The following is a 23661-nucleotide window of genomic DNA, read 5'->3' on the forward strand; positions in this document are numbered from 1 at the left end:
CTATTTCAATTAGGGATAAATAAGTGCAATGTGATCTTAGTTGGTTTGCAGTGGGAACTTTTGAAAGAAGCAAAGTTTCCTTTAAATTAGGCAAAGGTGCATGTGTGGATCTGATGGATTTCCAAATGAGGGGGGAAACTGGACCAGGCTCAGTCCAGACAATCTGCTTTGATCTCCCCAATCTCCCCTGTGATACTCAGCAGTGGGAAAGCCTCCTCTACACCTTGTAGCCCTAAAGCAGGAGAAGCAGGAGGGCTTCACCACGCCCCTCCTCCTCCTCTCTCTGCCCAGCTCTCTCTCTTTCTTCACACACACACATACACACACACACACACACACACACACACACTGGACTCTCTTTTGAAAGTCTGGGGGCCTGATTTAAAATTCTCCTTCTTCAGAGCGTGTCATGCATTTTATATGCATGGTGAGTGAGAGAGAAGGGATTGCGTGGGGCTCCAGCCCAAATGAACTTCCCTCCGCTGTTGGTCTCCTCAGGGATATATCCAAACACACGCACACACACACACACACACTCCACTTTCACCCCTCTTCTCTCAATTTCGAGCCCCCCCCTCCCCCAACCCTCCAACCCCTAACTCTTTCAACATTAGTTTTACTGCATCATGGTTGTCACAAATTCTACTGAGCAGCGGAGTGCCGTTGCCTTTGAAGACAAGTGTGATGAGAACAGAGGCAGGGGGTGTAAGAACCTGGCCTCCGGGCATTTGGGTTTCTGCACTCGTGTTTAGCAGCGCATGGAGCAGAAGAGGGAGGCTGACAAGTGCTGTGTTTGGGGACAGCTTTGATGTCTGTTGGGGTGCGGCTGCTGGTTTCTGCGCAGGCTCTCAGAACTGGCAGACCTTCATGTCGACACAACCAAACTCACACGCACTGCGCTGATAACTCCACACCTCCTAAACGTCTCTGTGTGTTTCTGTCTCTCTCTGGTTTCGCTGCTGACGTGAGATCAAGCTAAGAATCCATAAAAAGTAGAGCCTGACAGATATATATGGAGGAGTAAGGATGATACTGTGGGCAATATTGGAGCGTTGGAAAAATCCAGTAGTATTAACAAGGATCACCTAAAATTGAACCTGAAATTTACTACAAACATTAACAAGTACATATAAAAAAAGCAGATTGAGAATGTAGAGTTATTTTGGAATACAAATTAATATTATTGTGTTTTTTGGGGGCTTTTCACCAAATCAGATTCCAGGACAGAGCAGGATGGAGTAAGAATCTCAACAAATACTGCAAAAACAAAAAGCGTTTTAAAAGGTTTCACACTGAAGCTTTGAAGCAATACAGTGACAATTTTACAAAAGGATAATTTTCAGTAAAAGCACATCCACAAAATAATATTTCTATATCTATATAATCAAGTATTATATAGATTAAAAATTAAACAGAATTAAAAAAAAGAATAAGGATGATTATCTATAGAAATGCAGACTTATGCAGATTCCCATAAACACTATCTGTGTATCAAAGCTCATCTGCTCATTTAATTTACCGATGTATGAAATACAAATCATACACAACCAAGATCTGCACTGAAATCTGGTTTATTAGGAACAATATGATCCATCTAGCTTATTGTGGATATAGCAGTAAACAACAGAAACACAGTTCACTTTTTTAAGTGCTACAGGTTTGAGATTATAGACATGAAACAGTACAGCAACCACAGTGCCTACATTCATATATGCACAGAGAATATAAAAAAATGACAGTATATTGCTGTTATACTGTTATTTCTGCTCACACACACACACACACACAAACACACATGCGCACGCACACACACACACACACGCATACGTACATGCACACGCACATCCACACACGCTATGTGCTGCTGTAATGAGAACAGTGATGATAAGTGACAGACAAGGTTTAGGTCTGGCAGGGCAACATTTTACAGATGAGCACTGTGTATCATTGGAGCAAAAAGTTAGGTTGATATAGTACAGTAACACTAGACAAACCCTTCACGGGGGGAGGGTGGGGGTCGCAGAATCTCACCCAGTCCACTGGATCGGCCCGAGCCAAAGTGAAGCGGCGCATTTCCTCACTAAGCTACATTTTCTTTGAATTTACACGTGAATACGAGTGAACTTTGGTTTTCCAGCTCTCTAGGGCTATACTGTGACTCTGTGGCAGTTTGAAGCTGTAAGTAAAGGTTAAATTCGAGACAGTATAGCAGCCTTAAGCCAATATTAATACGACACAGAAATTCACTTTGAAACATTTTCTCGACGTGTTTAGCAGCCAGAAAACAACATAGTTACAGTGTGATGATTCGTAGAGTAGAAAAAATGAAAAAACAGTCGATTTCCTATGAGAGTGCTTGTTAAAAAATCTGTGATCTGGTACCTCAATAAATAGAAAATGCAACTCCTTTGCTGTTATTTGTAACATCTTCTACCCTATTCTATTATAAATATGGGTATACAGAGGGAATATTGTTCATCCATGCAACAAAGATTTTGTAGGTTTTCATTGACAACAAACTGTTTCCGTAAGCAGAAGCTTTGTCCCCAAAAATTTCTGTCAGGCCGTAACACAAGACAAACATCAATAAAACAGCCTGAAAGTAACAAATCGATGTTGCATTCGCACACCGGATGAGAGAGAGATAGAGAGAGATAGAGAGAGAGAGAGATAGAGGGGACAGCTCAGGTTCCAGCAGGCGTGACGCCAATGTCCTGATGTCTCTGACAATGACTGTCTTTGTCAGCGTGAGGCGTTTTTTTTCCGTGAGGCCGTTGCCGGTAACCGAGTAAGCACAGAAGAAGAAAGAGAGTTTGACTGGGTCTTGGGCGGAAAAACTGGGAGCCGTTTCGGACCCCAAAGAAGCTGCTGGTCGAGCACCAAGGAACCAGTGACATCAGTGGCAAGAGGACAAGGGGAGGAGGAGGAGGAGGAGGAGGGAACACATTGAACACCACCTCAGTTTGTTTGTGGGAGCCAACACGACTTTTCCCACTGGTGATGTGTGATTGTCTTTGCACTTAAGTGATGATCCGGGTGTTTCCTGAAAGCTGTAACGTAAAAGCTCTTTAAAAAACCTGTGAAAATGTGTCCGAGACCCGAGTGAGGCCCAAACAAAGCACGAACGGCCCGAATGAGGAGAGTAAGAGAACTGCAACAGAGGTAGAAAGTGAAAAAGAAGTGATTTAGTGTAGAATCAGTGTGTTAAGTTCTGTGTGAAGTCATCTGAGTTAACCAGAGTTCCTTCCTCTTTGTGCTCCTGAGGAACGTTCACTCTCCTTCTGTCCTTGCGGTGCGTCTCTTTGACGTCGACTCTGTTGTGCCGTCCCTCGCTTCTCTATCGTACAAAACAACAGTCCTGTGAGAAAGCCGAAAACTCTTCCGTCTTCCTGTGCCCCCCCGCCCTTTACAGAAGCCCCAGCAGAGGATAATGGCGCTGTGTGTTCTGAGTTCATTGGATTTCTTGGTATTTGAGGAGGGAAAGCCGTCGACACACACCGTGCTGGTTGTAACGAGCTGCTTTCTATTATACATTCTGAGCAGCTGTTATGTGAAGGAAGTCTTTTGAAGGACAGCTGGAGGGGGGTAAAGGGGTTCTCTACCCTGAGGAGCAGGGGCAGAGGGGGGCGGAGCCAGGGCCAGTGGCCAGCGGCCCCTACCTCTCCGGCGTGTGTGACTCCATCATTGTCCCAGAGACCCCCACCAAAAGAAAAGGTCCTGCATCAGCTTTCTGTAGCCACGGCGACACATGCAACACTAACACTCAAGGTTCATGCTATAACTACACGAGCAGGCAGAAGAAGGAAGGGAGAAAAGATGATGAAGATGAAGAAGATGCATGCCAGCGATTCCTCGTCTTCGTGCGATTAAGTCTCAGTTGCTTTTTTTTTTCAAAGAAATCCTTTGCTCTGTTTGGGTTGTGTGTGTGTGTGTGTGTGTGTGTGTGTGTGTGTGTGTGTGCGTGTGTGTGTGCGTGTGTGTGTTTGCCGTTCCTTCACATGTTTTGTTTTGACGCGAGGAGGGAAATTTGGAGAGAGGGAGGCTTTGAAGAGATTTGAGGATTCTGAAGGGAGTCTCAGAGGGGTCAGGCCTGTCTTTAAAAAAGGAAAGAGGAGAGCTTAACAAGGGCGTGAGGAGGAAGAGGAGGAGGAGGAGGGTGAGGAGGAGGAGGAGGAGGAGGCGTAGAGGTGATGGGAGGAGGAGGAGGAGGAAGATCATTTCTGTGTCAGATAGGCGCCGATGGTGAGGCTGGCAGCTCCGAGTGCAGCCAGGCCAAAGACCGTCTTAATGGAGGGCCAGGAGCAGCTGAAGAGCGAGTCCCTCTGCCTGTCGTACAGCTCCACAAACGCATCCTGACAGACACACAGACACACAGACAGACAGGGAGAGAGAGACACAGACAGTTAATTGGGGTGTACAGCTCAGTGCTCAGACGGGATCCAATATGGTCTAATGGCCCTGAAAAGACACAAATTAAATGTATGTTCTTTCAATTTTTTAAATGTTCTTTATTTATATATAGTTTATATTACATTAAGCAATGAGAGGAGTTAGTGGTTTTAAGGGATAAAAACATAAATGATTGCTTTTGTCTTGAGTCCAAAAAGGTGTGTGATCCTTATCATTTCTGTCATTAGAGTCCAGAAGTCCTATTTTCTTAAAACAAGTTAAAAATATGATTTAAACTGGTTTCTTTACAAATCAATTAGATCTAAGCAGGATTTCTTTGTCTCCAGTGCAGCGGTTTGTCTCATCATCGGAGCTACTTGATCTCCATCTCTCATTTCATCCCTCCTTCTTATTCAGCAGCACTTCTACTTGTGATATTGTTCCGCTGTATCTTGTAATTCCGTTGTGGTGTTATTGCACTTAAACACATCAAAGATTTCAACATTTCATCCATCACTTTGTTATTTATTTAACACCTTTAAACCTCAATCCCTTCGGCAAAATCGCTAAATACAGGTGGAAATTGAGTGTTGCGTTCTGTGAGTAGATCCATTACAATTCCCCGTCTCTCACACCCTCCCACACACACCGACCTCTGACGTCTCTCGTCAGCACGCAGGGACACAAAACACACTCGGAAACACACACTAAACAAACATGGGAATCAGCCACTCCTCAACCGCATGTCAACAGATTTTTGGTGTGTTTTTTTTCTGGCATGTGGCAGCGGCGCGAGCATTGATATATTATGTTACGGTCAACTCATAATGTCTCTCTCTCTCTCTCTCTCTCTCTCTCACTGTGTGTGTGTGTGTGTGTGTGTGTGTGTGTGTGTGTGTGTGTGTGTGTGCCCGCGTGAGAGAGAGCAAATACCACAGCCGTGTCTTAGACGAGGAAATGCAGACATCCGCTTCTAAGAGAGCATGAACAGCTGGACAGGAAGTTGTGGTGCTAAGATACACCACCCCCCCCCCCTTCTCACAACCACACACACAAACGCACACACGCACACACATTCTATCTTAAACCAAACTGTCCACATTGCTGCTTTGAAACAGCAGATCGGAGCTCCTTTGATGTTTCAACTGTAACCTGAGCGATCAGTGAACAATGGTGAATTGTTAACTTTAATTCAGCTCGACATTATTGTGTCAGTTCCCATGGGGACCTGTGATGTTTCTATTTATAATCCGTCTTCATTTAACTCGTCTTTACATTACAGTAATTATGTTGCGTGTGATTCTAACAGGAATACTACACGCGTGTGTTCGACCTTGGAGCGAAACTGGGTCACTGTGTCTGAATCGGTTCTGTTCTTTCTATCTGACACACAAAAAAATGCATACAAGACATAAAAAAGAAAAAAAAAGATGGGACGTCTCCAAGTGCAAAAGAGACAAAACTATTTCCTGTTTCCTCCTCCTCCCTTCCTGTGCTGCGGCATTCCTGAGGTGACACAAGGGGACGGATCGGCACTTCCTGCGCAATTTCCAGGCCCTCTTGGCTCCCGAAAATCATCCAGCAGCATTTTCTCTCTCTCTCTCACACACACACACACACACACACACACACACACTTGGCGCTTCCTTTGTTACACTGAAGCCGTTTTAATTACCCAGAACTGAGACGCGTCGGGGTGGAGAAAACGGATAATAAAACGTCAGAAAGCTCATTTCGGAGACCTCGAAGAGAATAAACTCACTCACTGATGATACCCCCCCCCCCCCACACACACACACACACACCCTTCCTCCCTCATTTGGCAAGGCAGTATTCCGCCGTTAATTAAGGAACCAGAGCTTCGGTCGGACCTCCAGCTGAGAGGGAAACACACTCTTTTTGTTTTAACTACCCCTGGAAAACAGCACTTATAGTCATGTGCACGTTCCTGACCGCTACCCTCCGCACGACCTCGACGTGTCCCAGACAGCCGGCATAGATTATCATACATTTGAGCCTAGCAATATAAAGCCCAGACAATTACAGTAAGAGGGTTCATATAAGAGCGGCGATGGATGATTTAAAGAATCCCGAGAGGACGTGGAGGGTAATAACTCCAGATGGACTCGGAGCCAAACAGAGCAGAGCTGAGGAGCAGACTGGAGGGTGGAGGGAGGAAGAGGAGGAGAAGGAGGAGGAGGAAGAGGAGGAAGAGGGTCAGGTGGATATCATGAGACTGAGGAACCTCATATCACGCTGCACTTCAGCTCCCAGGACTGGTTTTCCACCCACGTGTTAAGTGAAGCAGCGACCACATGACAACAAGACAAGAACAACAACAACAAAGCTCAGTGGCGCTCGAAAGGAGAAAGTACATCTAACACAACATGTATAAAAACCTAAGCTGGAGTCAAGAGATGGACAGACTGTGGTACATGAAGAAGAAAAAGAAGAGGAAGAAGAGAAAGAAGAAGAAAAGCTAAAGGAAGTTTATTATTTTTTGCAAATTATCAAGGCAATAAAGTGGGTTTCATTAACAATTTTTATATATTTAACTAGTATTTTCTTTTTAATTAAAGCATCAGTCAGAGTGTGTGTCCCTTCCTTCATGCTGCACAGCTCCTCTTTGTCATTTCTGTAAAAATACAGCAAATTGATGCAACCAAAACCAAACTATAACACATAAATTCGATTTATTCTATGTAAATTTCTTGGCTCAGGTTTTCCCCCTTAAATCAGATGACACCAGTAGGAGGCGCTACAGAGTGTTTTTACTGAACCATAATGCAGCTTTAGGGGAATTTGTTCAGGTACTTTTTGTGTTTCAGCACAGCATGTTTTCTTTGATTTATATTAGAGATAAAAGGTTTCTCCTTGATATGTGAACAACCTTGTATCTCCAATTTTGGATGTTTGGAATAGATATGAGGTCGTTTACCACAGAAATGTTGTAAAAAAAGAATATGCTGACTGAGATACAAGGTTTCTACCTGAAAACAGCAGGATTTTATATGAGTTTATCTAATGTTATTCTACAAATTAATGAATTACTACAGTGATCAGAAGTAAAAAAAAAAAGAACATTATTTCACTATAAAATCAAATACAGAGTAATACAAAATGAAAATATTCAAGTACAAGTACCTTTAAACTGTACTGAGTGAGTCTATTCACTGTCTTGTGTGTCTCATCTTCACTGTCAAAACCTGCACACTGACTCTTTGAAGGAAAAGAAAGAAGTCGCTGGAAAAGTAGGACAAACGCAAAGTTGACCTGAGCAGAAAAAGGACAAAACATCTGTATTCATAACACCAACAAAAGCGCCGGTAATCCTCGGAAACACATTTCTGCCCTTGAGCAAACCATCTGCCATCAGCAGCAGGTGTGCACATGGGAAATGAAGTCAAGGTTGCAGCTCTCTACAGTATTCATTTATATGGATCAATGGTTTTTAAAAGGTCACGGCAGGTTGACAGAAACCAACAATCCGATGGGAAAACCCCCTTTTACTGTTTCCTGCCTGAGTTGATTCTTTCATTTTTACAACGGCACACAATGAATCCCTTGGAGACGCACACACGGAGGATTGTGTGGCAAACGGCGGCGACCTGAGACCGTCCCGGTGTTGGCAACTGGCTGCCCGAGTGTCATGGTTACGCATGTGTGGAAGCTTCACACATGATTTGCTTTTCCCACCAGCAGGACGGAGCTTGTCCCTGACCTCTGATTTGTTTCTGGGTTCTCGTCTCTCTCTTCTTGTATAGACACGGAGAGATTTCACACCGGCTCTCTTCCTTCCTTCGCCATCTTTTACGGACAACAGGAAATACCAAATCATTTCCCAATTCCTCCGGGTAACCCCCCCTTCTGGGATCTTTGCCTTGTGTGGTGTATAATGAGTCATCTTTCGCACTTGGCTGCCTCAGTTGAAACCCAGGCAGGGGCTTTGCCAAAACGGAAAAAAATGATTAGGGCGCTTGTCTCTTGTTTTGGGACGCTTCTGTGTGTAATTGCGGGCGGCCTGAGAGTTCTCCTCATTCAGGGAGCGACAGAGAAAGGGATGTGGGTTAAAGTTCAACTTGTAATTAAAGTGCCTGTTGTGGCTGGGCTGCTATATTCACCACTGAGGCCCGCAGCTTCTCCCCACGCTCTGTTTATTTCCTAAAGCGTTCACATAAAGCGATTGCGATATTGAGTTCACGCCGCCGCCGCTCTTTGATTTTCAAACACGGTTCCAGCAGATTTCTCCTCCGCTAATTACACTGAGGAGGGGAGTCAAGGGGGAGTAATGGGAGATCAGAAACATCCGAGAGGAAGACATTAATGGCCTTTGTAATGTATTTGTTTTGATTAAAATGTACACACACGTGTCTGTCTCTCTCGCTCTCTCTTGCGCTTTCTAATATGAACATTATAAATGCGTATATAAGCCGAAAAAGCTCCATTTTTCCAGACAACAATGGGTGACAGGACAGCATTCTTCTCGCCGTCTGGCAGCAAGGTCAGGTTCGATCGGGCCTCTGGAGTGTCATCCATCGACCGGCCCCAGAGAAATTGAGATGACGGTGGAGTTTGTTGGCGTTCTCATTAGCCCAGCGAATCCCCCTGTGTCAGCACGAGCGCGCCGACCCGAGGACACGGAGCCCTTCACCGCGCCGCGCTGACAATACTGCAATACTTGGAAACAATAAATCAACAGCCCAGTTATGACAATGCTGCGAAAAGGAGATAAAATAACACACGGGCTCCAAATTCTACAGAGGTGTGTCGAGGTCTTATAGGGCTCCTGAGCAGACAAAGAGAATAATGTGTGTGTGTGTGTGTGTGTGTGTGTGTGTGTGTGTGTGTGTGTGTGTGTGTGTGTGTGTGTGTGTGTGAGAGTGTGAGAGTGTGTGTGTGTGTGTGAGTGTGTGTGTGTGTGTGTGTGTGTGTGTGTGTGTGTGTGTGTGTGTGTGTGTATGTGTGTGTGAGACTGTGTGTGTGTGTGAGTGTGTGTGTGTGTGTGTGTGTGTGTGTGTGTGTGTGTGTGTGTGTGTGTGTGTTTTGATGTATTTGTACAGTTACAGGAATAAGTTTCACGATGGCGCCGGCATCGAAAATAAACGCGAGCGTCACGGTAAATCATTCTACAAAACTAATTCGTGAATGAAAAATGAAAAATAGAAACATGCACAGTAACTATGGAGCAAAAGTTGTATTGAAAGTAATGTGATACTAACAGTAATAAAAGCAAAGAGAGGAAGTCCTGGTTTGAAACAAAGGAAACTGAGAAACAGTTTTAATTTGCCTCCGCTTGACTCCTCATGTTTCATAATCTCAACAGTCATTACATTCGACTCTCCGGTGCAGGAAAGAACCATTTTTTTTTTTACGTCTGTTTCTACCCTAAAGGCTCATAAATATTCAAATTTGTGTCAGCGGTGGCATTTGTGTGTTTACAAAACAACGCTCTCTCCCACGGGACTGTGCCTACTCCACTGGAACATGAAACGTGATCGCCAGTAAATCACCCGCACTCCTCCAGACGCCCCTGCATTTTATTGTCTCCATTATTCATTGTCTACACCGGCAGATAAATGAGAGCTGTAACTTTACACAAGAGACTTTGCTTTCTTTGGAGATGAAGAACTCGTGGGGAAAACTTTGTTTTACCCCATCAAAGAAAGAAAGAAAGAAAACACCCCCCTCGAAGTTAAACCGTTCAATTTGTGTGAGAGACGCTTGAGCTTCTCTGAGCGGATTGTATTGAAAAACACTTTTGAACTATTCATATAACCTTGACTGAATACTTATATGATCCTTGCTGGTTCTTTTCTTCTTCTCTGGGCCCCGTTGAGTTTCATTGAGCGGCTTTGATCCGAGCTGGAATGAAGGACTGGGTGACCTTGGCGGCTCAGGGGAGTCAGCCAGAGTCAATGGATGCAGAGTGCGTTTCCCCTCTCTGCCTCTTCTTCCTCACCGCCTCCTCTCCTCTGCACGCCTGGCGTATTAGGGAATCTCCCCTCAAATAGGACAATTTCTGTGATTTTGACCTTAACATCTATTTCAGGTGAGCTGAGACGAGAGAGCCAGAGTCTCACACAATGCAACACTTGGCACAATGGCTTCCTCAAATAGATACAATGCAGCCAAAAGGGTGCGTCTGCCTTATGTGAGGATGTGCGAGTCCATCCGGCACTCTGGGCGGGGGGGGCGGGGGGGGGGGGAAGTGACTGAGTCGAGCCAGACAGAACGACTCTAACACTATAAATATGGAGAGGCTTCAACTCAGGTCCTCGTCTAATAAAAAGGACTCTCACCTCCGAAGGGCCGTCAATTTAAAAGGCCACCATTGACGTGTAAAAGCGGGGGAGGAGGATGGAAAGAGTGCAGCTGAGTCATCAGCCACACTTGTAGGAGGTTTGGTGTGTTTAGAGAGCATTAAAGCGAGCTGGAGTGGCCTTCCAGTAAAGACAGGATGTCTGCCACTCGTGGGCTCGTCTAATGTGCTCTGTGTTCCCTTCAAGCGTGACGTGTGCAGGACGATACCGCTGCAGTGACGCGTATGCTGGTAATTCCATGACAGCAACGTGAGAGCCGATAAATGCTCGCTACGCTCACTGACTGACTCACTGGATGAAAACTGATACTGTGATTATTATTTCAACAGAATTTCAATGGCTTCTTAAAGTTGCTACACGTGATCTGCAGCTCGCGTGTCGATATTTTTGGCTGACTTTTCAAACGAGGTGCCACTTGCATAAGAGGTAATAAAAAAAAGGAAGAATCCCCAGAAGCCAAATCGGCGTTCCTGTTCAGATAAAGACCTCAGATAGCAACCGTGGGAACCGGCGGACTCCCAGGTGGCCTGTTGCTTTCCCTGTGACAAACAAGAGCCCATGGGAGCGGCTCACTTCCTGTGACAGGGGGCGGCGTGCTGCTTCAAGCCTTAAAAGTCCTCTGCACTGACCCCTGAAGACCTCCAGACCACACAACCACCAACTCAGCAGGCGACTCCCCGTGCGGCTGAAAATAGACAAAGTGATCTGAGCCAAGATCTGAGAATGACTACTGTATAAGGCGTAATGAGCGGAGCGGATGAGAACACCATCTGCAGCAGGACCTTCACGCTCAATGTGAAACGCATGTGGTGGGTGATTGTTGCAAGGCCCGCAGGAGAGATGAAGTCATGAAGTAACAGTTCAGCTCTTCTGCTCCTGCGGTTTGGGCTTGTGACAGAGCTTTTGTTGTTTGAAGGCCCTGATGGAGCAGAATTACACAATCCCTCCATAAGAAGAAAAAAAAGGAGCAGAAGTGACTGACTCCTTCCTCAGAAAAAAGGCCTCACTAGTTGAGTAACAGCTGAGGTCACTTCCTGCGCAAAAAAGTTATGCAGATGACATCACCGTCTAGTTTGAGACTATGGCTTCTCTGTGGTAGAGCCAAATCACAGTCTGTACCGGTAACCAGGGGAGAACCGGAGGCAAAACCAAACATGTAGTCATGCCAATGCCGTGGAGAAAAGGCGGGGGAGCAGCTGGGGAGAGCTACAGTTTGTTAGACGCTGGTAACTAAGAGATTTGTCTTTGTTTTGATCCATTCGCTGACAGCTAAAGCTCAAGTCTATAAAAGGTCAAACACCAAGAAACTACAGAGTCTCTGTGTTTCTGGAGCAAATTTCACCCTGGCTGACTCAAATTTGGAGGCATTTTAAAAGCACCTGGGGCCACTTGAAAAAACAACAATTAAGATCTTAACGTCTTGGTGGAGGGAGGAGCTGATGCTGCAGGTCTTTGGCCATATGGTTTGGACATGTGGTCGCCTGGATTGCTGGTGGAATCTCTTCTTTCCAGCTGACTCCACCGTCTCCACCATCTTCCTTAGAGCATATTGTCGTTCCAGGAAGTTTTTATGGGTGCTGACTTCAGTCTCTAACCAGTCCAGTGAACCGGTGAATGACTTCTTTCATCACGGTCTTTGCGTTACGACCTTCCATCTTTCCCAGGAAGGAGCCAAATCCTGATCCAAGCCAGGAAAAGGGTGTAACTAGCTCACAATTTCCAAAAAGTTGTGTAAACATAATTCATAATGGCGTATTAAATGAGTTTTTAGGGGTAAAAATGTAAAATACAGGGTAGATTTTGCCCTTTGCCCCTGGTTAGTTCGTACGGTTTAGAATGTTATGACTTCTTTAGATGAAATCCCAATTCAGCCCTGTAATTTAGGAAGCAGAACCAAACAAGTCGAGCGTAATACCATCTCGGGGAGAATTAAACATGTCAACTAGGGAGAAAGTATTAGAACATCAAAGCTGGATGCCCGGTGCGTAACAAAGTCTCTCCTTTCATACAGCAGACGCTAAATGAAAGCTTGTCAGTTTTGGCAACAAGATAGCGGAGCAGTTTACGTGATTGGTGCACACCAGGCCAGGTTTCAGGTTCAGTGGTGTTCTTGTCTGCCCATGTAAATGAGAGAGGCCACAGTCTGGGACAGGGTGCAGCCAGCAGAGGGGTCTCAGATATCCATTAATCTCAGAGAAAACAATCATCCGTTTGAGGTGCAGCTCCCTCAGGAACCTCTTTGAAGTGCGGAGGAGAGCGGCGAATACTCCTAATTTTCCACCGAGTCATCGTCAAGGCAATTCCTTTTTTAGCTACTGTGTTGTCACATTTGCATGAGGGGATTTAGTTGGAAGGTTTTCGTGGCTGAAAACAAAGTCAGGTATTAACTCCAGTCTGGCAAGGGGAACAGATTTCCCACAGACGGAGGCCTGGAAATGTGGAATGCGTGACAAAACTTCCTTGTCCCGAATGGAAGATGAGGTCATTCTGAAGTTGGGGGAGGGAAGAGAGGAAATAATCGCGGAGAATTCCACTTCAGGCTGAACTATAGACCCTCACAGCTCTCCTTGTACACTTCCACAATCCGACGTTTAATTGTCAGCGATCGGGGCAGGAAGAATGAAACCTCTGCAATCCTCAGTGGGAAAACTTTTCCTTCCCCCCGTCGCTCTTTTCCTACTCGGGAGACTGTGGGGAAAAGTTCAACGACCTCTCTCAGGCAACCAGCTGATTTTCATCCAGGCTGGGGGGGGGAGAGGAATGAGAGGAATGCATTGATGTGTGGAAACAAACAACTGCACAGTGCGCCAGAGAGGCCTGAAGTACTGAACTTTAGATAACCGAGAACGCGTCCTAACTCAGGACAGGGAACACAGATTGTACACCACAAAAACTGCATTACGCAATGAAACGAAAAAAAGGGCACAAACGCTCCATTCTTCGGACGCGTGCCAGTTTACATTCCGTTGGGTTTATTCCTCATCTTTCTTCCTCATATGGCAAAGGCACAATTTGGCAAAGGCCAATTGTTTGAACTACGTAGCCGGTTGGCTCAGTCTCAGCTGTGTGACCTTCACTGTCTGAACGCGTACACCAAAGGGGGACCGAGCGAAGCCTACGCGATGAATGATAATAAGTTTGCCTATTGTGACACCGAAGGTCTGGTGTGAAAATGTGCGGAAAGGCTAATAACACACACATCAGGTTTCATAATGGAGGAGGTCTCATGGCGTTTCCGCACTGGGATAATCCGCGGAAAAATGTCATTAGTGGTGTTCAGAGACAAAGGACACTGAAGATTAGAGCAGGAAACCCAAACTGGGACTTTGGTACACATGTGACTTTGTGCTGTGTAATACCCGTGTGGAGGCTCGGTGAGAGTGTTCCTCTACTTTCTAGTCAGCTGTCGTATCAGCTGAGCATCGGATGATTGTTGGGTCAGATGACGTTCGGGCTCCTTCCAAGTCTATAAATATCGGCGGAATTGGCTAAATCACTCCTACTTCTCCAAAACCGCAATGTCTCCGCTGATTACATTTGGATGTAAGCCTGATCGCATCCCCTCCCCGACTCCAGCAGGCTCTTAACCCGTGACCAATCTGTTTCATGGCTCAACTCCATCATCACCTCTCCTCTTCCTCCTCACCTCCTGATCAAAGACACCCTGTGAAGTCCATCCCAGGCTGTAGACTCACATTAATGCACATATGAGCAGCGGAGGTCAAGAAATCGGGGGAAAATAGTAAATAATGAGCAAGCAAAGCCCCAAATTCTGACATCCATCCAACTCAAACCATCCATGTTGAGCTCCGCCTTCATTCCACCACCAAGTGCAGTAAACCTTTACATCACAGCTTCATTTACTGAGCTGATTAACTCAGTGGTTTAGATCTGTGGACATGCTCCCTGTCTAGACATGTCACAGAATTAACACGCCTCCATAAAAACCAAAATGGTGCCTAACAAAGCTGAACCCAGGCGTCATAAATGTATTCCCTTTGTCACAAGTGGCGAGACGGGAGCGAATCCTTACAAACCTACACAGGCCCCAATCATTACCAAAAACACTAACAAAATGCCTGAGAAGCCTGTCTGCTCCTCTTTCTATCAACCCCCCGCTTTTACTTTGAAGTGTCCGCCATTATTTGAAGTTGTAACGACGGCCCTACAACCAATTAAAGCAGCACCTTCACAGCGGAGTCTGAGAAATTGATGTAATGTAGCCGCAGTGGCAGCGCCCGGGCGGAGCAGCAGCAGCAGCAGCAGCAGCAGCAGCAGCAGCAGCAGCAGCAGCAGCAGCAGCAGCAGCAGCAGCAGCAGCAGCAGCAGCAGCAGCAGCAGCAGCAGCAGCAGCAGCAGCAGCAGCAGCAGCAGCAGCAGCAGCAGCAGCAGTATTAGCTTTCGGGTTATCTGTGACGGCGACGAAATGTCTGATGAGTTTGGCGAGCTGGCAGGAGTGGGTCGTAGGTGCAGGGAGGACGTGGAGGGTTGAAGGCAGGTGAGGAGTTTGGCGCTCGAACGCGATGGCGAGCTTTTATCTCCTCGACATCTGGGGCGGATCGCTTTCTCTTGCACTTCAAAACTCATCAGCTGCCATCAAAGGTGAATGCCAACGGGGTGCCATTGTATATGTGTGTGTGTGTGTGTGTGTGAGTGAGTTTTCCAAGAGAGTTACACACACACACACACACACACACACACACACACACACACACACACACACACACACACACTACTTCTCTGCCATTCAGAATTCAGAGTTTATTTTGGTACCAGCGTGTTAAATTGGAGATTTTCGGGGCGCCGCCACCACTTCTCTGGGGTTAATTGAGTCTCGCTCGCAGATTCTAGACGCAAATCATAGGAAATGCTCAATCAATAGAGGCGAGTCAAAGTGATATCTGAGCGACGGCTGACCTCACTCAGCATCTGAACCGGATCAGATTTCCAGAGGGCTATTTGCTCTGCTGCCGAAAATCACATTGGGGAGGGGGTGTAGAGGATTATTTAGCCCGGACCACCGCCGATAAGACAGAAATCTATTTACCATTATTATCTGGCTATCATGGTTTTTGGAGGGCATGTACTCAGCATTTCACAGAGGAGCCAATAATGGCATGCTGTGTGTTAATGGCCGGTGCTGTGGCTAGTTGCACCGGGAAATCCCAAAGGAGATGGCACAGTGCTGTGTGTGTGTGTGTGTGTGTGTGTGTGTGTGTGTGTGCGTGTGTGTGTGCTGATGGTGAATGGCATGGCTAACAGGAAGCTAGGCACCCTGGGGCCATCTGCTCCCTGCCATGGCTCACATGTCACCCTGTGACAACAGAGCATTATTGATTCACACTACCACATCCGCTTCTGTGTGTACTCTGCTGTGTATATACTGTATCTGTGTGTGTGTGTGTGTGTGTGTGTGTGTGTGTGTGTGTGTGTGTGTGTACAGAGCCATTTTGAGGATGGTAGATAATTGATTTGCACCAGTACATCCGCCTCTGTGTTTGTCTGACTGGGTGCATATTATGAACCTGATCAAACTGTATAGGTTTTCCTGTTCATGGATCCGATCTGATCTCTGTTCACGGAAACTATAAAGAATTTACAAATCCGAGCCGGTTGCATCTTTAACAGCAGCGGCTATTTTTTTGCATTTGAAATTAATTGAAAATTGCCTTTTAAAGCCCTTTTGGGGATTCATCCCGAAATATCTATAGTAGCGAGACAATGGGTGGGACTATTTAACCTTGCCCTATATTGATATGCTGCACAGTTTGCAAGGGTGTGTGCCCATTGGCAAAGTCAACTGGTGTCTCAATAGGCTCCTCATTATCCAGCAACATGACAGGGAAGGTGGAATCTCTTTTATCTACAGTCTCAAATGGATCATTAGGCCGGTTTTTCCATGCAGATTGGCAGCGGTTTGTGTAATTCCAATGTGATGATAGCGCAGAAGCAAACAGTGCAGGGAATTACGTTGCAACATGACAATTAAAAGACCACACGGGAGCACCGATGGCAACGCGTCTATATTTAGAGGCCTCTCGCATGTCCCTGCATTTTTCAAGGATTTGCGCTGTTACCTGACACTGTAAGCTGTAGGTCTCAGGGTAACAGTGCGTCGGAGGGTGGTGTGTGATGTGAAGGCGCACGTGTGTGTGTGTGTGTGTGTGTGTGTGTGTGTGTGTGTGTGTGTGTGTGTGTGTGTGTGTGTGTGTGTGAGCAGTGGTTGGAGTTGGGGGGTAAGAGAAGGAGAGAGACAGCAAAGATGTGAGAGACATCCATTTAGTGTCTGAGTTTATCTGGTCCATGTATTATTCATTGGTGTGTGTGTGTGCGTGTGTGTGCGCGTGTGCGTGTGCCTGTGCGTGTGCGTGAGTGTGTCTGGCTGGGATAGTGCTTTTAAACAGCTTGCTGCACGTGTCCCTCGTGAAACAGGAAACAGCAGCTCATGGTGATTACAGATGTGAGCACAAATAATAATAGCACACAATCACACAGATGAGTTCAACCCCCAAATCCTGAAGCCACACGTGTCCCCAGAGACAGAGACACAGAGAGAGAGAGACACAGATTTGAGTCTAAACTAAAAGCACACACACACACACACACACACACACACATCAACTGGCTCAATGTTCCTGACTGAAATGTGGTCAGTTCACACAATTGGCCACTAAAGAACACAAAGCGTCCAAACCCTTCACCGGCCACTCAGGAAGGCAACACCCAGGTCGTCTATTATTTATTTACAGTCACAGTTCCTCGGCAGACATTCCTCCGGCTCTGCAGAGGAGGCCCAGAAATAAGCATACATACACACACACACACACACACACACACAAACACAACACACAGGACGGGGTGGAGGGCCTCTGGGGAGGAGGCGAGGAGGAGGAGGCGGTGGAAACAAGACGAGCACTCACAAAGCTCCGGGGCGAACTCTGCGGCTGAAACGCTGCTTCTGTTGCCTCACGGTGTTGTGTGTTGTTAACATGATTGCCACGCGTGTTTCTGGCATATTTCAGATTCATGAAATGCTTGAAAAGTGTGTAAAGGTAAGGATGGTGTAAACAAAGCGAGAGGTGTCACGTTAAGGTGAAGGAAAGACGATCAAACTCAACATATGACCTCCCGTCACATGACATCAGGATGATGAAAGGGGAAAATCCCTATTTGGAGAGAGACGATGTAATCTGTGTGTTCCTCCTCATGTCATAAAACTGTGTGTGTGTGTGTGTTGTGAGCTTTTTCTCTTATTACAGAATCAAGATTGACAGCCCGTCTACAGATGGCAGATCAACGCAATTTCATTAAAGTACACACTGCTGAGAGCGACGCCATGTCAAGTTTGAATATACACTTAAATTATTCATTGCAGACGATACACAGTTACCAAAAAAAAGTGTGTTTGATCCTTTATGAAGGTTTGTTTTGTTTTGGAAAAAGGCAACAACCTAGCCTGAATCCACTATCATTCGTTTGGGAACGTTCCATTGAAAACATGTTGTGATCGAGATGTGACCGGCAACGTCTAACATCTCCATTTGAAGTGAGCCTTATAAATGATTCATTAGATTAATCACGTCTCAATCTTTCAGTCCCACATAACCGATACTGCGATCAAATGAACGTCCAATCGGACTCTTCTGCCTTTTTAATTCACGCTCATACCGCACAGCGAAGGGTTAAAACGTGCTTTCCAGAGTATTCCCCACACACAAAGCCAAATTGTTGACACCTGGGACTTTGCACTTAGGAGCATCTGAGACGCTACAGATCTCTGGAGGTCTGATCCTGGGCTTGAAAGCCTGGGTGTCAGAGTGTTGGAGAGCCAAGAGCTGGAGGAAATGTTTCAGAGATTACAGTTGCCGGGGCTCACGGGTGTAAACACAAGTGGCAGATGGTGAGCGACGGAGGCCTGCGCAGCAAAAAAAGGGGGTACAGTACAGAGGGGGGTTGGGGGGGAACTGGGCCTTGGCTGCTCGTGGCCACGCTAAGCTCTTTTGAAGTGTGCAGAGCCTGCAAGTCCACATTCAAAGGTAACATGGCTGAAAAGACTTGGAACGGCGGTGGGTTAGTCAGGAGACACGCGGCGGTGCTCGTGCCTCTCCAGCAGTGAAATGATGTTATTTGTGTTGCGATGAAAAGCTATTTGCATGAGTAATCATCTATTAGTCTGTTTAATTGTGGGGGGAAACAAGAAAGAAGGAACGCAGCACCACTCACTCACTCACTCACTAATTGGCGATGCCAGACGGGTAAATTAACAAAAATTGAGAATGAAGAAGACGAAACAGAGAAGGACTGACTGACTGACTGACTGTGAGGCAACGCGGAGTGAAAGGAGACGGCGGCTTCTGGTTCGGAATAAATTTAGCGAAGGGGGAAGTCTTGACTGCACTGTTCAAAGTCGCAAAACACACTCTGCAATAGTGCAACGGTAAGTATTTTTCTATGTTAAGCAGAGAGCATTTGCATCCAGCAGACACAAATTGGACCTAAGTGAGATCTCCTTGTGCATTTTAGCTTTCCTGAGTGTGGCTCTGCCTCCTTTGTCAGACAGTTGCAGAGGTTTTTTTTTTCCTCCTCCTTCCCTTTTCTTCTCTGCCGACATGTCACCTATATGGAGATTAATGACTTCCCCCACTGTCCCAGATCCACTCAGCCTAAACAAGCGGCGAGGAAGATGCCCACAATGCCGTAGCAACATAGGTCCCACCCCTCTTATGATTAGGGACTCCTACCCCAGCCGCTCTGCTGTCACTCCCACACACAGCATGGACCCAACCCCAGGCCTCTGTTCTTTGTGTCCTCCACCACGCCACACACCTGTGAGAAGGGGAGAAATAGGCCACCTGGCTCGGAGCGTAACTACGACAACCTGATCCACGTCGCTTAAGTCTCTTTATATGTTACCAAGGCAACTTCAAAACAGGTTTACATTTGCTTTAAATCCATCCGCTTCTTCTCTCAATCAGGGACAAATGGCAGTAAATGGCCTTTGAAGATGTTTTGAGCTCCTAAGATGTGAAACCACCATTTAGGCACTTTTTGTTTTTACCACCACCTCAGCCAGTCAAACGTCTGAGGTCACGCATGTAATTTCATGTGTTTACTGAAAGGAGCCTGCAAATAAACACAGGTGTGCCGCACGTGGGTGAACACGCTGCACTAATTGCGCTCATTCGCCCCCAAAACAAAGTGCAATTTCTGTCATCACAAAAGACGGCAAAGACGAATTTACTCAGGTGGAGAAAAGCGTTTAAAAGGGGCGACGTTTCAGGCCCGTGAGTGTGGGAAGTAATCAGTGTCGAGTGGATTTGGACTCTCAACTGGGGTTTCACAAATAACCGCTTTGTTATTCCGGAGCGAGAGAAGTACATTTGCCTCACCGGTGATGCCTAGACTCAACAGTGATTAGTGGCCACTCACTATTTCGGGTTGGGATTGTCTCAGGAACAACAGGAAGCAGAGGGCGGCTGATAGAGAGGCTTTTCCACGCCACTCTCTGGTGTCAAAATGTCACTAGTGGGTTGATTAGCAACCAAGTTTTGTTTTAAGAACAGAGAAAAACACAGACAATAACAATAGTGGGGCCCATAGTGACCATATATACAGCACAACCTGTGTTGCTGTAGAGATAACCGTGTTTGTTCAGTGTTTTTATTGATAGTTTTATACCTGGCAGACTGATTGAATGATCATTTCCCTAGAAAAGAATCTTCTAAAGACATAATTAGTTGATCAATGGTTTCCAAGCAGTGGCAGCAGTCAATGTCTGGTCAAATGTGTGTGAGGGCTTTAGAGTACAAGCAGCACAGAGGTGTAGTCAAGCTTCAAACTCTCCTGTGAAAACAGACTGCTCAGGTCCAAGAACAGCTAAAAACAAACTTCTTCCATTACATGAGCCTATAAATCAGTGAACAAAAAAGAAGAGAAATCTGAATTCCAGGAACACAACCTAGCCAGACAAAGAGCTGTGCCTGCGGTATCAGTTATTAGATCTCAGAAAATAACTGAAACAAACACGTCAGGGAATTTCCCACCTGACAGGCATGCAGATGACTGCGAATCAACGTGAGTGCAATATGAGTGTAATGAAGATTAAACTGTATTCCAGAAATTGTCTGTTTGTTCTGAGAGAGCCGACTTCTTCAGAGGCAGAATAATTTGGGTGGGTGGGTTTTTGTTTTTTTTAGAAACTTAATGCAGAGATAAAACAAATTGGGCACATATGCTTTCAAATAATCCGTCGTAATCCATTTGGATTAAAAGACAGTGTTCTGTCTCTAATGGCTGTGGAATAGCTACAGTTATCTTCACCCATCTGGAAAACACAGACTATGATGACCTACATTGTACTGTGGGCACATGGAGGCTCCAGAGATGTCTAGCAGGCAACTCTGCGCCAGCTTCAAGGCACAGGTCTAAAAATCAGACAAAAGAGTTCCAGCCCAGATGCACAGAGGACTGCATGTTAAACACAGCGGCTGCAGATTAGCACTGTGTGTTCCTGCAGGGCCCTCCCTCTGTTGGCTGCCTTTGATATGTGGCACAACCTGTCACCTTCAGGGGCAAGGCAGACTCAAGGGGAATGTTAAACGGTTCATCCCTTTGAGATGAAATGTTCAGCATGAATCATTGATGAAGCCCCAATCCTGATAGCTTCCGGCTAAGACAACCAGGCTACACAAATGTTATGCTCTCATTAAGAGCACCTCTGCCAATTAAAGGCTAATTCGTGGCATATTGGTTTTAATGGCAGCATGGGAGAGGCTGCGGTGCTCCACACTGGGAGCATCGGCGGCAGCAAAAAAATTAGGAGAAGTTGCAAAAAATGTACCTGGTATTACATACCTCTTGCATTCACGTGCATGCTTGTGTGTAAGTGTGTGTGTCTGTAGGAGAGAGAGGGTAGGCAGGTAAGGAGTGCGTAGACACCTGTCCTCATTAACACCCAAACCTTGTATGTGTCATTCAGATCAGTTCAAATGGCTCTGATAGTTGAGCCCTGTCCAGCCATGCCTGGGGGCCTAAACACATTAATTCAATAGTTTTCTGTCCTCTGACATGTGTCTGGCCTCCTCCCTCCTGTAGGTATAATGACCAAACACAAGCAGCAGCTATTAACAGCAGCTATTAAACATTAAAGACTTTTACACAAACGCAATCACTGTGTGTGCAGATCAAAGCCGTATGAACCGCGTATTATTACGTTCATCGCTCCCTTTTACCGGAGCAGCTGCTGCTTGGCCGCCCAGTCGCTTTACAGCTAAGGGGGCGGGCTTTGGGCGCGAGCGTCGGGAGGTGTGACAGAATCCACGGCGTCTGATTGGTGGGGAAAATTTAACAGCCAGCAGTGGCATCCAATCCGGGCGCTTCATAGGCGACACCGTGGATGTGTGACTCGCTCTATCGTGCGTAATAGGAATACGGGGATTTAATGGAGATGGCTACGGCGATGGTTTCAGATTTGAGCCCTATCGAGCTCTAACATAGTGCAGCTTTACATTACAGGCTCATATGAACACACAGACTGGTTACACATCGATTTAAAAGGCGCTTCAAACGGAGCAAAGCAAGAGTTTGAGCCGCCGTGGCGCATAAACCGTTTTAACTAATGACACCTACCCATCCCCCGTTGTCTTGTATCCAGCTGTTAAGAGGTCCATTTAAATACTCCGTCATCCACTCCGCGATGTTGTCCACCTGCGATGTCATCTCCTCTTTGGCCGCGCACTCCACACACACTGTGCCCCCGAACTCGAAGAAAGCGATAATCCGGCCCCAGTTCACCCCATCCCGGAACAGTTCATCGATCACCTCGGCGAACCTCCTCTGCGCCGTGCTGGAGGTGAGGTACAGCTGATGCGACATCTCCGTGAAGTCGGGCTGGTACAGTCTCTCAAGTTCGTCCCCGGCCTCGCGCAGGACTCTGTGGACGTCTACGTGCGGGTCTGGCAGGGGGATCCGTCTGCAGAGGTGGATGCTCCCGGTGTCAGGCCCGCCGCTGTCGGCACGGCACCGCCGGACCAAAGTCGGTGGAGGAGCAACTATTGAGCCGTTATCAGCGGCGGCGTCTTCCTCCCTCCCGTCATCAAAGCCCCACTCGTAGCCCCTTTTCGAGAGTTTATGGCAGATGTACTTTTCCACAATATTGCGATAACACTCGCTCGCCATAATGGCTTAATTTGGCACTTTGTACAGACAGAGACCGGTATCCTAAATGAAACGCATCCTGGCTAAATTCGTGCACCGTACAAATGCACTGCACGGGTTAAAACTCGCGTCTAATAACAAACGAGGAATGCAACGAGGAATCCCACGGAGTAAATATGTCGCGATAGTTGAACAAAACTCAGCAAAAAAAAAACACAGAGTCCGTGTCAGGCAGTCCTCCTTTCCCGGACGACCTTCTCTCTCTTTGCATAGAAATCCAAGACGCGGAAGAGGAAGGTTGGAATAATGTTGATCTCTTCACATGCACGCTTCCCACGCACAGATGTGTCCGCGCAAAAACAAAAACACGAAACAAGGCCAAAGTTGTTACGCGCCCAAACTGGCATTGACGCCGCCAACTATTTTAGCAGCGTTTACGCACAACCGGGCGCGGAGCAGTGAGCCAGACAAGGTCGGACTGAATCCGCTTCCACAATTGCATCTCATATCCTCCTCTGCTCCCTGCCCACCGCCACTTTCGTGGTGAGGTATTCCTGACGTCATCTACGCTAATTCCTTTGGCTGTGTTCGGAAGACCACATGCGCACACCGGGAATGACTGGGAAACGCATTTAACACAGGAATTCTGCTTTAATCTGCCAGTTTTATAAGAGAAAGTGAGTTAAATTCGTAGAACTATTAAAATGAGGATAGAAAGCATTGAACTGTATGTGTACAAAAAGCTCTTAGACTATCCTGGTTTATTTATGAGCATCAGAGAACCTCCCTATTCTGC

At 46.4% G+C, this 23661-nt stretch overlaps 1 protein-coding gene across 1 annotated transcript; it reads right to left on the bottom strand.

Moving 5' to 3' along the window:
• Positions 1 to 1261: 1261 nt before the first annotated feature.
• LOC142993923 (apoptosis regulator Bcl-2-like) lies at positions 1262 to 23404 on the bottom strand. Its single transcript, XM_076144475.1, has 2 exons — positions 22338 to 23404; positions 1262 to 4352 (listed from the first exon to the last, which is right to left on the bottom strand). The coding sequence occupies exons 1-2, from the start codon at positions 22884 to 22886 to the stop codon at positions 4215 to 4217; spliced, it is 687 nt and encodes a 228-aa protein (XP_076000590.1). The 5' UTR covers positions 22887 to 23404; the 3' UTR covers positions 1262 to 4214.
• Between the last annotated feature and the right edge of the window lie 257 nt (positions 23405 to 23661).

This window comes from Genypterus blacodes, unplaced genomic scaffold (genome assembly GCF_046128005.1).
Source record: "Genypterus blacodes isolate CSIRO-AG114 ecotype Tasmania unplaced genomic scaffold, CSIRO-AGI_Gbla_v1 ptg000029l_1, whole genome shotgun sequence".
Classification (NCBI taxonomy): Eukaryota; Metazoa; Chordata; class Actinopteri; order Ophidiiformes; family Ophidiidae; genus Genypterus; species Genypterus blacodes.

What these genes read in the sequence shown, in the direction of transcription:
- LOC142993923 (XM_076144475.1), bottom strand. Translation starts at nt 22,886, where the DNA reads ATGGCGAGCGAGTGTTATCGCAATATTGTGGAAAAGTACATCTGCCAT. An exon ending in TACAAGACAACGGGGGATGG is followed by an intron (nt 4,353 to 22,337) that starts GTAGGTGTCATT and finishes TGTGTCTGTCAG; the next exon opens with GATGCGTTTGTGGAGCTGTA.